The sequence below is a fragment of the Bos mutus genome, chromosome 26 (genome assembly GCF_027580195.1).
Source record: "Bos mutus isolate GX-2022 chromosome 26, NWIPB_WYAK_1.1, whole genome shotgun sequence".
Lineage (NCBI taxonomy): Eukaryota > Metazoa > Chordata > Mammalia > Artiodactyla > Bovidae > Bos > Bos mutus.
In genome coordinates, this window is record NC_091642.1 from 28,296,696 (window position 1) to 28,311,995 (window position 15,300).

The window sequence follows — 15,300 nt, forward strand, 5'->3', positions numbered from 1 at the left end:
TTTTGTTTCAAAAACAAATGAAAGATTCTATTCAATACTCTAATGGCTCACATGGGAAAAGAGCCTAAAAAATAGTGGATATGTGTATATGTATAACTGATTTGCTCTGCTATACACCTGAAACACAATATTGTAAATTCAATAAAATTACATACTCCAATAAAATTTAAAAAATAAATGAAAGAAAACAAAGAATGCTACCCATACCAACAATTTCATGTATTTTATGTGTATATAAGTTTATACATAGGAGTTATATTGCTGTATCTATAAATATGCAGCATAAGCAGAAAAACCACCAAAAATACACACCAAACCACAAACTTTCAATTTTTCCCCTATTTTTGTATTTCTCTGTTACTTATCATTGTTATGAGCCATTATTATTTTTGTGTAATTAAAAACTGATATGAAAACGTAACTTAAAGCCCAAAGAAAAGCAGCAATCAGGTCTAAAAAAGGCAATGGAGAGACAGCCAGAGTGGACCTTCTTCTGAATCAGGCCAGAGCAGGTTTTCTGCTCCTCACCCCCATCCACCACAGCAGCAGCAGCAAGAGGATTTGCATATTTGAAAACAAGGGGCTCAAGAAAATAGAAAGAAGTACACAGGATGAACTTCTTACACTATTCAACTCTATATTTAAGTCCCAAAGAGCTACAGTGCTCCAACATCCCAGTGCAGAAAGCCAAATATTAACGTTCTCTCCCAAATAAACCACAAATATGTAAATCCAATCGATAAACTAAGCTATGGTGCTTTCATTCTGTGTTTGATTGGTTAACACAACCAGAGTGAAATTGCCAGGTGAAATCTTAGATGAGGAATATAATTTTTAAATGGGGAACAAATAACAGTTATGAGAAATATGATTATTTTCTCCATGAATGGCATGCTTCTGATCTATAAGAATGTATAATAAAATAGTGTTACAACATAATCCGTCTTGCTCCATATTTAAAAATCAAAACAGATATTTTTTTATAACTTCACTCTAAGATCCATGATTCCAAGCCACAAATATTCTTACAACATCTTACATTCACTCTCATCTCTTCCAAAACAAATTTAAATTCTTTAAAACACCTAAGATTGTGAATCAAAACTGAGCCGTGACACTATGAGAGTGACGATGGCACCAGGAATAGAAGATACACAGCTCATCTGCTGTCCCACAGAGGAAAGTATGGAAAGATGAAAACCAAAAGTAAATAAATCCGGCTATGGGAATGTAGCTGAGTGAGTGAGAGGATCCAAAAAAACCCCATCCAGGCAAGACTCACAAGTATGAAAGGATGACGGACTTTAATTCCCACACTGGGAAAGCCCAGAAATGTATCAACAAGCTGCAGAATTCAATAGAATGCAATTTGTTTCCCTTTTCCTTACCTCCCAGGTTGCAGTATTCTGGATTTATTGTATTTGTTTGTGGTTTCCACATTGCATGTGGGTTTTTGGCCAGACTTTGCTCCACCTAGTGGATCTGTAAAGGATGGGCCAAAAGGGCGGTCCCCACGGCTGTCTGCTGTGTGCTGCTGAGCAGAACAGGTCACCCAGATCCACTGTCACCACTCCTTGTCACCCAGTGGCCACGCTGTGTGGTCAGAGTAGGCTTCAGTGGCCCCAACAAAGCCTACCATTGAGGCTGCAGGGCAAAGAATGAACCCGCGTCACTGGACTACCTGGTCTTCACGGTCCCTCAAACATCAGTCCAGCTACTTAGGCAAGAAAGAACGAGGCCCTCAGGTGCGTGACTTGGCCAGGCATTCTACAGCAGTTGGAATTTTAAATCCAAAGCCATCTAAGTTTCCCACAGCACCCACAGAGTAGTCAGCCTGTGCCCAGTATCCACAGATGAGCTGCGTCCTGGGGCCTGGCAAAAGGACTCTCCTCCAGACACAGCCCCGCTGAGGTCCAGGACCGTAAGCTTCCATCGTGGCGACAGGAGGACATCTAATGGTTTCTACAGGCTGAGCGTGTGTGAGAACTAACATTTGTGAGGCTAAAAATGAGAGGAGAGTGAAGACTTGGAACGAGCAAAGGAAAAAGTTCTAAGAACATGACTCAGTTCAGAGTGATTACGGGACCATGGAGGACACAGAAAAGGAAGTGACTGGCCATCCCGCTTTCACTGGGGCGAAAACAAACATGTTCTTAAAGTGAAATCACAAGGGTAGACCAAAGTGAGAGGAAAGAAAGTTCAAGATGGGGTGACTGAGGGAGGCTCACCTGCTTACTGAACCACAGACTGAAAAAAATGTGCTTTTGTCAAAACTGTTGATGTTGGCTGACAAAGCGAAGCTGACTGGTAACACGTCAACACGACAGAGACTAATCAAGATTCAGGACATCAAAGCTTTAAACTGTCCCACCTGAAATTTGTTGTCAGAGGTTATCTCACACACATCTCTTTATAGGAAAGCAAATCCCAAGATGCTGAACAGGAGCCGGTAAGGGGAAAGCAGGTACCACACAAGGGTTCCTCCACCTTGGCACTACTGATATTTTGGGCCAGACAATTCTCTGTTGTGGGGGGACTACCCTCAACGTTTAGCAGCACCCCTGGCCTTCACACAACAGACGCCAGTAATGCTCCTGAGTTATGACAATCACATGTTTCCAGGGACTTCCCTGGTGGTTCAGCGGTTAAGAAACTCTCATGCAATGCTGGGTATGTGGGTTCCATTCCTGGTCAGGGAACTAAGATCCCATGTGCCCTGGAGCAAGCCCACACACCACAATAACTGAGCCTGAGTACTTCAACAAGAAAGCCAGAGTGCCACAACTAGGGCTCGATGCAGCCAAAAATAAATACTTAAAAAAAAAAAAATAGATTCCAGACACTGACAAATGTCCTCAGGAAAAATTGTTCCCAATTGAGAAGACCACTCTACATAGGTTCACCATGAAAAGTTACCTACACAAGTAAAAGATCAGAATTGAACTTAAACTCAGACATAGAACAGGATCAAGGAAGTCACTTGAAACTCCCCAAATCTCAGTTTCTGAACCTAGTTTGAGAGGTAACACCAACTTACCAATCACAATGAACTCTGAGGACCCTCAAAAATAATAGTAGTGGTGAAGTGAAGTCGCTCAGTCATGTCCAACTCTTTGCAACCCCATGGACTGTAGCCTACCAGGATCCTCTGTCCATGGGATAAGTATTATTATATTTAATAACCATTAAGTATACTCCAAAAGCTTTACATACAGTATGTCTTTTCACCTCCCAACAAATCTATAAGGTACATGCTATTACTATCCCCATTTTACAGATGAGGAAACTGAGGCACAAAAAAGTTAAATACTTTGCTCAAGGACAGTAAGTGGAAGAATCAAGTTTGGAACTCACATAGTCTGCCCCCACAACCCATGACTCCACCACTACATTAGACCATATTCCAGCTCCACACTGGAAAACTGTTAGATGTGCATTATCTAATAGGTGGTCAGTAGCCACAATATCCGGAGAAAGCAATGGCACCCCACTCCAGTACTCTTGCCTGGAAAATCCCGTGGACAGAGGAGCCTGGAAGGCTGCAGTCCATGGGGTCGATGAGGGTTGGACACGACTGAGCGACTTCACTTTCACTTTTCACTTTCATGCATTGGAGAAGGAAATGGCAACCCACTCCAGTGTTCTTGCCTGGAAAATCCCAGGGACGGGGGAGCCTGGTGGGTTGCCGTCTATGGGGTCGCACAGAGTCGGACACGACTGAAGCGACTTAGCAGCAGCAGCAGCCACAATATCATACCATATCATTCCAGACTTCTGGAAAACAGTCTGGCAGTTTCTCAAAAGGTTACACAAAGACTTCTTAGACCCAGCAATTTCACTATTAGGTATATACCCAAGAGAAATGAAAACATATCTACATAAAATCGTGTACATGCATGTACACAGCAGCATTATTCACAATAGCCCAAAAGGGGAAACAGCCCAAATGTCCATCAACTGATGAATGGATAAATAAAATGTGGTACATTCATACAAACGAATATTGGCCATAAAAAAGGGAATGAAATGCTGATACATGCAAATAAATACCAATAGATCAACATGGAAGAAACTTGAAAACATGATGCTAAGTCAAAGAAGCCAGTTACAAAGGACCACGTGGTATATGACTCTATTTATACAGAATGTCCACAATGGGCAAATCCAAAGAGACAGAAGGTAGATTAGCAGTTGCAGGGGCCGGAGGAGGAAGGGGTATAATGGGGAAGGGCTGCTAATGGTTATGCAGTTTCTGTGTGGAGCGACGAAAATGTTCTAAAATTACATAGTAGAGATGCTTACACAACCCTGTGACTTACTGAAAAAATATATTTTCTGTACACTTTAAAAGTATGAATCCTTTGCCAAGTGAATTATCTCTCAATAAAGTTGATATGAAAAATTAAATATCATTAAAAATTCAGTTTCTCAGTTATCCTAGTCACATTTTAAGTGTTTAGTAGCCACACATGGACAGCACAGATACAGATGATTTCCAACATCATATAAGTTCTACTGGACAGCACTGCTTCAACAATGGATAAAAGGCCTCCTTACCATCTAACTGCAGCCCACCTTTCAAGTCTCAACCTACTCTCACAGTCCTCTGCACACCCACAGGCAAAGCTTCCACCACAGACTGTGTGCCTCTTCCAAAAACTCCATTCCCACTCTTTCATACTGGAACAACCACCACCCCCAACTTCCTGGTCCACAGACATCCTACTTAATTTTATCAACCTAGAAAGCCCTGTCCAAATGCCTCTCCCTCTATGAAGCATTCCCTAAATCCCCACCTTCCCCCAGTCCTAGCCATGGTTCCCATAGTCCTTTGCATGCACTCCCATTATAGGGACTCGTTACAATCCTTAAGACCCTTGGACAGCAAGGAGATCAAACCAGTTGACCCTAAAGGAAATCAGTCCTGAATAGTCACTGGAAGGACTGATGCTGAAGCTCCAATACTTTGGCCGCCTGATGCAAAGAGCTGATTCATTGGAGAAGACCCTGATGCTGGGAAAAACTGAAGGCAGGAAGAGAAGGGGACGACAGAGGATGAGATGGTTGGATGGCATCACTGATTCAATGGACATGAGTTGGAGCAAACTCTGGGAGATAGCGAAGGACAGGGAAGCCTAGCATGCTGCAGTCCATGGGGTCGCAGAGTCAGATATCACTGAGCAACTGAACAACCATTACAGCACTGATCCCTCCAGATTACAAATCAGTGTTTGTTATCTGTCTTTCTCACAAGATTATCATCTCCTTGAGGACAGGGAGCTGGTTACTCATTTGAGGGTTCCCAGTGCCTAATGGCACCCCACTCTAGTACTCTTGCCTGGAAAATCCCATGGGTGGAGGAGCCTGGTAGGCTGCAGTCCATGGGGTCGCTAAGAGTCAGACACGACTGAACGACTTCATTTTCACTTTCATGCATTGGAGAAGGAAATGGCACCCCACTCCAGTACTCTTGCCAGGACAATCCCAGGGACGGGGGAGCCTGGTAGGCTGCTGTCCATGGGGTCGCACAGAGTCAGACATGACTGAAGCGACTTAGCAGCAGCAGCAGCAGTGCCTAGGAATAATAATAGCCTGCTGCAAAGAACGAACGTTTCAGTACATGTTTGCTGGAGTCTACTGAAAGGATTTACATAAGCAACTCGTGGTGTTGATTTTAGACAACTGCTCACTTTGGTGTGTAAAATAGGCTAAGAAAGAGAAAGAAAGAGGATAAGAATTTGAAAGTCTCATAACTCACTATTCTACAAGAAGGAATGAGGGTGGTCGCACCATAATGCTGTAGTTAGGAAAGAAGAGTGGAGCAGGGCTTCTGGACTGAGAACTAGGGCAGCAGAAACAAGTAATGGTGGGGGGAAGGGATACACTATTGGGGGATGTGGTGGGAAAAAACAAACCATGACCTAGGGCCCCTGTCCAACTCAAAGTTTGAAGCATGGCAGAGGGAAGGTAAGGACCACATCTCTACAGATTTGCGCCCAACCTATCGGTTGGATCACTTTATGGAAAAAGACATTTCTACTAAAGCTTTAAAACACTACAGTCAGATTTTTCCAGTTGAATCTAACCAACAAGAAAAAGAAAGAAACTCTGTATCTCCATCATAATTCAACTGAAAGAGACAAATGTCAAGGCCTTCCTGTTTGGAGACTCCACAGCTTTTTTATTCTTTATAGATTCACAGAATCACATCTGAGTTGCAAAGATCTACAGGAGAATTAAGTCTAAGTTCCTAATCACAGAAAGAATTAAACTGATGAACTTATCTGGGCCAGGATGGCAGGAAATAATTGTTCCAGTGCAGAACTGGAACCAGAGAAAGAAAGCTGCCAAATATTATCTGATATGAAATGTAGGTTTTTAAAAGAGATTGTATTATGAAAAAGAATTTATCTGTATATACATATATGCATGTGTGTGTTTATATACACGTATGTATATACACATGTATGTGTGTGTGCACATGTTTCTATACACACACACATGTGTGTGTGTTAATCACTCAGTCTTGTCTGACTCTTTGTGATCCTATGAACTGTAGCCCACCAGGCTCCTCTGTCCATGGAATTCTCCAGGCAAGAATACTGGAGTGGGTGGCCATTTCCTTCTCCAGGGATCTTCCTGATCCAGGGACTTGGGTCTTCTGCATTGCAGGCAGATTCTTTACTGTCTGAGCAACCAGGGAGCTAAGATACACACACATATATACATAACTGAATCACTTTGGTGTACACCAGAAACTAACACAACATTGTAAATAAATTCAGTTCAGTTCAGTTGCTCAGTCGTGTCGACTCTTTGCGACCCCATGAATCGCAGCACGCCAGGCCTCCCTGTCCATCACCAACTCCTGGAGTTCACTCAAACTCATGTCCATCAATGGAGTCGGTAATGCCATCCAGCCATCTCATCCTCTGTCATCCCCTTCTCCTCCTGCCGCCAATCCCTCCCAGCATCAGAGTCTTTTCCAATGAGTCAACTATTCACATGAGGTGGCCAAAGTATTGGAGTTTCAGCTTTAGCATCAGTCCTTCCAACACCCAGGACTGATCTCCTTTAGAATGGACTTTAATTAAAAAGATTGTATCTGATAGAGCCATGTCAAGAGAAAAAAAATGCAATGAGGTACCCATACCACTTTCAATACGGAAAGAGTACAGAGAGTCCTCCTCAATTCAGAGCTAGCCAGAAGCTACTTGTTGAAACAAGGACAGCAAGTACCTGAAGTACATCCTATACCAAGTGGTCTCTAATTTTTTTTTTTCTTCACTGATTTCTGTAAACCAAAAAAAAAAAAAAAAATCAACAAAAACCAAAAACTAAATTAACTAAATTGTGGGGGATTCAGAGTTAATTATTATAGAGTAACTTCCATTTCAAAGGTCAAAATTCACAAAACAATTCTCACCATAGATACTGAGAAAGAGAGTCTATAAGATGAAGGCAGGAGTATTCGGGGGAAAGGGGCAGGGGGATAGACTACTCATTTCAGAAACTTCCCCTTCTCTGCAGGACCTGTAACAACCTAATAGCTGCCGTCCAGTGTTAGCATCCATCCAAACGGAACAAAGTACAAAAGCCGCCCTGTCCCCCAAGTAAGAATCGGAAGTGCCAGAGAGATGATAAGCAAACAGCCTGTGATCCACAAATGGCAACGAGGGCATTACACTGAGGATCCCTCCCACATCTTCTCTCCACCTCCTAGGCTTCCATGACCTGGGAAGGAACCGCCATTTTCCATTCGGTTAAAGAAATGGATCTGGTTCCCACCAGATGCCAATCACTGCTCTCCACTAGGGAGATGCAGTCCACAGGCCCAGGGAACCCAGCTCCAAAGCCTGCACTGTTCCTAAATCAACCCCCTAGTAATGCTAATTACTGGTTATTGGGAACAGTCTTTAGAGATATTTAAGTGCAGGTGTAAAGGAAAAGCAACAGTTTATTCTATATTTTACTCAATATCTACACTTCTTAGCTTGACCAGTCCTAAGGGCAGTAACTTTTCTAATAAAGAAAACTTATTTCTCCTGCCAGTTTATGATTTTAACTAAGAAAAGAAAGAACCCCAACAAAGGCTAGAACAGAAGAGTCCCAGCCCAAGAAAAGGGAATGTGCTGGGCTAGAAAATGAGCTCTGCTCCTTTCACATGTAATTTCTAATATACATAAATACAGTCTTTGAGAAGAGCAGGTGATACTTCCACAGACAGATGAAACAGCAAATTCTGGAAGAGCCACACAATGGAATATTATTCACCCATAAAAAAGGAAAGAAATACATGCTACAATGTGAATAATCCTTGAAAACTTTATGCTAAGGGAAAGAAGCCAGATACAAAAGGTCATATATTGTAAGATTCCATTTACATGGAATATCCTGAATAGATACATCTATGGACACAGAAAGTAGACTGATGTTTGCCAGGGGCTGTGAGGAGGCGAAACAGGGAGGAACTGCTTAATGATAGTGGGTTTTCTTCCCAGGTGATGAAAATATTCTGGAACTACATGGAGGCAGTGGTTGCTCAACACTGTGAATGTACTAAACACCACTTAAGTGTTCACTTTAAAATGGTCAAATGGTTTCAAATGATTTATGTTTTATAAATTTTACCTCACTTAAAAAAAAATTAATGTTTTAAATAGAGGATACTAATGGGCATAACATGATGCTCATAAATTCCTAGGAAAAATGATAAGTATTTTTGCTGGCATTCTGCTTCTACTCTTGACCACACCAAGTTCAAGTGCTAAGCTATACTATATAGATTCTGTCATCTTCCTCTGTGTGTGTAGGCCTTTCTGAAGAGACAGAGAAAACAGAACAGTAAAGCCTTGCCAAATGCAAAGAAGGGAAGGAGGGTGATTCCCCCCACTGCACCCCACCCAACTTGGCACCAAGGGTAACGCTCCCATTAAGAGTTTCGAAATGCCAGCAGCGGCTGAAATCTGCACAAGCCACCTAGCAAGAAAAGCTAGGGTGCTCCATTTGTTGACCGTATCGGCATCAGCACCATCCTTTGCTCAAAACTGAGCTGGCCCAGGATAGCATCAGTCACTGGCTTCCCCAGGCCAGTCAACCTAATAGTAAAAACTTGTTACAGCTCAGGTGTGCGCTGCTGCTGAGGGGTCCCAGGCTACTTCATCCCACCTGCCTTCCGAGAGTCCCGCCTCCAACACCACTTAAAATGGGGTAAGAAGCCCCTAGAACATACCCCGATCCAGCTGGAAATAGGTATCCTCTCAGCCCGGCCGCCCTCTCAGGCCGGCTCAATAACCCACGTACCCCTACCCGCACCGACGAACACGCGGCACCGCTGCCTCACAGACCTGCTCCACTGGAGGACACGAATGCGCACCCCACACACGCCCCGCCTGATACCACTATCCATTCACAATCATTCCCGGCCCACCTGACTGAAGTGCCGCCTCAAACGCCCCTCAACTCACTTGGCAGCATGCCTCTGCCTCCTCCCTGATACCAAAACCGTCACAGGTGTCCCTCGGCTAAACATCGACGCCCCCTCAGATCCTGTCCACTCAAGCATGGATGACCGTCTCAGGAGCCCACAACTCTTGGTAACAACGTTCCTTTAGGCCCTCTCCAGCCACGCCTCAACGACCCCGAGGCCCCCAGCCTGGCCCCTCAGGCCGCCACACGACCCTCCCCCTTACCTGCGGGGGTTCAGCCCTGACTGACAGGGGGCTGGGCAGCGCCTGGAGGAGCAGGAGCGCCATGCCACCCAGGAGCCTTCTCCTCGCCATCCCCCTCCTGCTCCTGCTCCTCCGCCACGGCGCCGCCACCTCCCTCCTCCTCCTCCCTCTCCTCCTCTTCCCTGTTCTTCCTTCTTCCCTTCTTTTCCTGTTTCACTCTCCCCTCCCGTTTCCGGCTCCGCTTCACCCCGCCCCAGCCCAAACGCCCTCCCAGACACTGGGGTGGTTCTCCAGTTCCTACTCTTCATTGGCCCTTGCCCTTCGTCCATTGGTTAAAAAAGCTGTCGATCAAATCGAAGTTCCGCCTCCTTATGAAGACGGAAAATTGGAGAAATTCAGCCAATGGAAAGTAGGAGGAAGCCGGGCCATCTTGAGTGCTGGGAGGCGGTATAAATGCGTTCGCTCCGCAGAGAGTGGCGGAAGTACCTCCGACGGGGGCCGGGACCATCCAAAACGTGGGTTGAAAAGTCTAAGTCTGGTGTTTACCATCTTGAGTGTGGCGGAACTACTAGATTTCCACGGTTTAGCAAAGAGAAGAGGTTTGGTAATTCTAAAGGGTGTTGGAAAATAAGTTACTTTTAGAAAGTAACCGGGCGCTCTCAAAGAAGAAGGCTACTATAATCTAAAAATCTCTTGATTTTTTTTGTCTTTAAACACAGCCCCAGTACCAGGTCGGTCCCTCTCTTGGTCTCAAATTGCTCAAGCAGCAGCTTGGGTCAATTTGAATTCCATGTCAGATAGTATCTTTACCTAAGGCACAGTGCTTTGTCAACCCAAGTACTCGAGGGAGGAAATTCTATTGACTCTACCTAAGAAATAGCTCCAGTGTTTCAACCTGTTTTCTCATTTTTTGGCTAAATACAGACAGGCTTCCTGCTGCCCAGCCAGTTGCTAATTCTTCCCTCTCGAATTTCTTTCACAGGTCAGAACACGGGTGCTCTACTACCTAAAAGCAAATATCATTGTCTCAGGACTTCCCCTCTCAAAATACTGCAACTACCTACAGAATTTATCATCCGAACTTATCAGTACGGTCCTTTCTGTGTCCTGGCCCCTGCATACTTCTTTATCTCACCTGCTGCCACTACGTTTTCTGCACGCTTTGCTCATTCCCCACAGTTAAGAGATCCTCAGCGTACTGTGCTAGACAGCACACTTAACTTCATTTACACATTATGCAGTGCTTATTAGCTCAGTCGTGTCCCCCTCTTTGGGACCCCATGGACTGTAGCCCGCTAGGCTCTTTTGTCCATGAGGATTCTCCAAGCAAGAATACTGGACTGGGTTGCCATGCCTTCCTCCAGGGCATCTTCCCAACCCAGGGATAGAAGCCAGGTCTCCTGTGTTGCGGGCTCATTCTTTACCATCTGAGCCACCAGGGAAGCCCAAATACACATACAGTTTCCCCTTTATAAATTCCCAGTTCCCGCCCTCTTGTTTCTTTTGAATTCACAAAACACCACACCGTGTATCTATAGTTTCTACCTGCCTGACCCTTCCCACTAGATTTATAGCTTTTTGTATGGCCATACCACATCTTACTCGTTTTTCTTTTTTTAAAAAGAAATCCCTACAACCATGTACAGGCCCCAACCATGAGCTCCATCAATATTGGGAAAATAAACAAATGAAGACTCACAGCAGACAAGCCGGCTTCCTTTAGCTGACAATTTCCTCTCAAAAGCCTGCCAAAGCATTTTAGAGCCTGGCCGGGTCTAGCCACAGCTGAGCCCAAGGGAGTTTGTTCTTGGCTTAAATGGTGGCAAAGTAGGAAACAAGTAAGTGAAGAAATTGGTTGTCTCTATGTTGATCCTACTTTCCCAAGTGCTGCAAAGAGTGACAAGTATTTTTGCCAATCTTAAATTTCTTAGAAATGCATCCATTCCACAATCAAACTCCCTAGAGGAGAAGAAAAGATCGAATAACAGGCAGGGGCCATATTATTCTCTTAGTGCAGAGTCTCAATCCCAGCCTCAAGGAGTTTTAAGTCCTCCACAAAAAAGTCAGTTATCACAGGTGGCCAAAAAGCACACAAAAAGATGCCTGACATCACTAATTGTTAGAGAAATGCAAATCAAAAATACAATGAGGTATTCTCTCACACCAGTCAGAATGATCATCAAAAAAAAAAAAAAAATCTACAAACAAAAAATGATGGAGAGGATATGGAGTAAAGGGAACCCTCCTACACTGTTGGTGGGAATGTAAATTTGTACAGCTGTTATGGAGAACAACATGAAGTTTCCTTAAAAAACTAGAACAAAATAATGCCACTTGCAGCAACATGGATGGATCGAGAGACTGTCACATTCAGTGAAATAAGTCAGCCACAGAAGACAAATACCAAATGATATCACTTATAGTAGAATCTTAAAAAAAAAAAAGAAGGGTCCAAATGAACTCATTTACAAAACAGAAGTAGAGTCACAGATGCAGAAAACAAACTTATGATCAATACGGAATATTCAAGGGAAGGGATAAATTGGGGGACTGGGATTGACATATACACACTAGTATATATAAAACAGATAACTAATAAGGACCTACTGTATAGCAGAGGGAACTTGACTCAAAACTCTGTAATGGCCTATATGGAAAAAGAAACTTAAAAATGAGTAGATACATCCCCATGGAAAAGAAATGCAAAAAAGCAAAATGGCTGTCTGGGGAGGCCTTACAAATAGCTGTGAAAAGAAGAGAAGCGAAAAGCAAAGGAGCAAAGGAAAGACATAAGCATCTGAATGCAGAGTTCCAAAGAATAGCAAGAAGAGATAAGAAAGCCTTCCTCAGCGATCAATCCAAAGAAATAGAGGAAAACAACAGAATGGGAAAGACTAGAGCTCTCTTCAAGAAAATTAGAGATTCCAAGGGGACATTCATGCAAAGATGGGCTTGATAAAGGACAGAAATGGTATGGACCTAACAGAAGCAGAAGATATTAAGAAGAGGTGGCAAGAATACACAGAAGAACTGTACAAAAAAGATCTTCACGACCAAGATAATCACGATGGTGTGATCACTCATCTAGAACCAGACATCCTGGAATGTGAAGTCAAGTGGGCCTTAGAAAGCATCACTATGAACAAAGCTACTGGAAGTGATGGAATACCAGTTGAGCTCTTTCAAATCCTGAAAGATGATGCTGTGAAAGTGCTGCACTCAATATGCCAGCACATTTGGAAAACTCAGCAGTGGCCACAGGACTGGAAAAGGTCAGTTTTCATTCCAATCCCAAAGAAAGGCAATGCCAAAGAACACTCAAACTACCGCACAATTGCACTCATCTCATACGCTAGTAAAGTAATGCTCAAAATTCTCCAAGCCAGGCTTCAGCAATACGTGAACCGTGAACTTCCAGATGTTCAAGCTGGTTTTAGAAAAGGCAGAGGAATCAGAGATCAAATTGCCAACATCTGCTGGATCATCGAAAAAGCAAGAGAGTTCCAGAAAAATATCTATTTCTGCTTTATTGACTATGCCAAAGCCTTTGACTGTGTGGATCACAAGAAACTGTGGAAAATTATGAAAGAGATGGGAATACCAGACCACCTGACCTGCCTCTTGAGAAATCTGTATGCAGGTGAGGAAGCAACAGTTAGAACTGGACATGGAACAACAGACTGGTTCCAAATAGGAAAAGGAGTACGTCAAGGTTGTATATTGTCACACTGCTTATTTAACTTCTACGCAGAGTACATCATGAGAAACGCTGGACTGGAAGAAGCACAAGCTGGAATCAAGATTGCCGGGAGAAATATCAATAACCTCAGATATGCAGATGACACTGCCCTTATAGCAGAAAGTGAAGAGGAACTAAAAAGCCTCTTGATGAAAGTGAAAGTGGAGAGTGAAAAAGTTGGCTTAAAGCTCAACATTCAGAAAACGATCATGGCATCTGGTCCCATCACTTCATGGGAAATAGATGGGGAAACAGTGGGAACAGTGTCAGACTTTATTTTTCTGGGCTCCAAAATCACTACAGATGGTGACTGTAGCCATGAAATTAAAAGACGCTTACTCTTTGGAAGGAAAGTTATGACCAAACTAGATAGCATATTCAAAAGCAGAGACATTACTTTGCCAACAAAGGTCCATCTAGTCAAGGCTATGGTTTTTCCTGTGGTCATGTATGGATGTGAGAGTTGGACTGTGAAGAAGGCTGAGTGCCGAAGAACTGATGCTTTTGAACTGTGGTGTTGGAGAAGACTCTTGAGAGTCCCTTGGACTGCAAGGAGATCCAACCAGTCTATTCTGAAGGAGATCAGCCCTGGGATTTCTTTGGAGGGAATGATGCTGAAGCTGAAACTCCAGTACTTTGGCCACCTCATGCGAAGAGTTGACTCATTGGAAAAGACTCTGATGCTGGGAGGGATGGGGGGCAGGAGGAGAAGGGGACAACAGAGGATGAGATGGCTGGATGGCATCACTGACTCGATGGATGTGAGTCTGGGTGAACTCCGGGAGTTGGTGATGGACAGGGAGGCCTGGCGTGCTGCGATTCATGGGGTCGCAAAGAGTTGGACACGACTGAGCGACTGAACTGAACTGAACATGTATAACTGATTGACTTTGCCGGACACCCGAAACTAACACAACATTATAAATCAACTACACTTCAACAAAATTTTAATCAAAAAAAAAAAAAAGGCCAGACATCATTATCATTAGGCAACTCCAAAGGTTTCAATTTGACAAACAGAAAGGAATTCTGTCCTTTCTCAACTTCCTTTTCTCTCTTTACCTGAGCTTGAACTGAGCTCCAGGACAGGACAAGAACTGAGCTCCAGGACAGGACATGACACCCTGCCCAATCTGAACTAGAACTTCTCACCCTGAGGCATGTTAGTCACCCTCATCACCTCGTTCCACACCTCACAGGAGCCAACTCAAAGAAATGGGAGGCTTTTATAAGATAGAACTGAGATGCAGTTTGAATGAACTTTTTAATCTGCCTCTAAACGGCAGTTGCTCTCTACTCCAGACTTTTCCAAGAGTAATCGTCTATGAAGAAAAGAGAAATGCCAGGAGGCTTAAGGAGCTGGAAAAGTAAGACGGTTGTAGATTCTTGAAAGAACCTCAGCTCAGAATTGCTGCCGAGTTCTGGCCAGCTCTGGTAATGTTTTTCCTATTTGCCTTTGGAACTGAGCAAAGCTGAAGGCAAATCTCCTGTCCCAAAGAAGCCAGCTCCAAAGACATAGGCTTTTCTGCTCAGATATCAGCCCAAATTAAGCTGCACATGTTACAGAATAGCTGAACTTTGAAAATACTCTGAGTGAAAGAAGTCAGACACAGAAGACCACATACTGTATGAGTCCATCTATATGAAATGTCCAGAATAGGTTAATCCAGAGTGACAGAAGATAGATGAGAGGTTGCCAGGGGCTGGGGGATGAGGATATAATGAACGACTACTAATGAGTACAGAGCTTCTTTCAGGAATAACGAAAATATTCTAGAATTAGAGAGTAATGACAGTTGCATGACGTTAGGAATATGCTAAAAACCACCGAACTGTATCTTTCAAAGGATGAATTTCATGTTTTGTGAACTGTATTTTAATTTTTAATGG

The 15,300-nt window shown here is 43.6% G+C and overlaps 1 protein-coding gene across 1 annotated transcript in view; it reads right to left on the reverse strand.

The window, feature by feature from the left end:
• The window catches only part of WBP1L (WW domain binding protein 1 like), a 56,387-nt gene extending 46,497 nt beyond the window's left edge, over positions 1-9,890 (reverse strand). The window contains exon 1 of the mRNA XM_070363806.1: positions 9,693-9,890. Coding sequence (XP_070219907.1) covers positions 9,693-9,782 — 90 coding nt within the window. The 5' untranslated portion in view covers positions 9,783-9,890. The remainder of the gene's footprint in view (positions 1-9,692) is intronic.
• Positions 9,891-15,300: the final 5,410 nt, after the last annotated feature.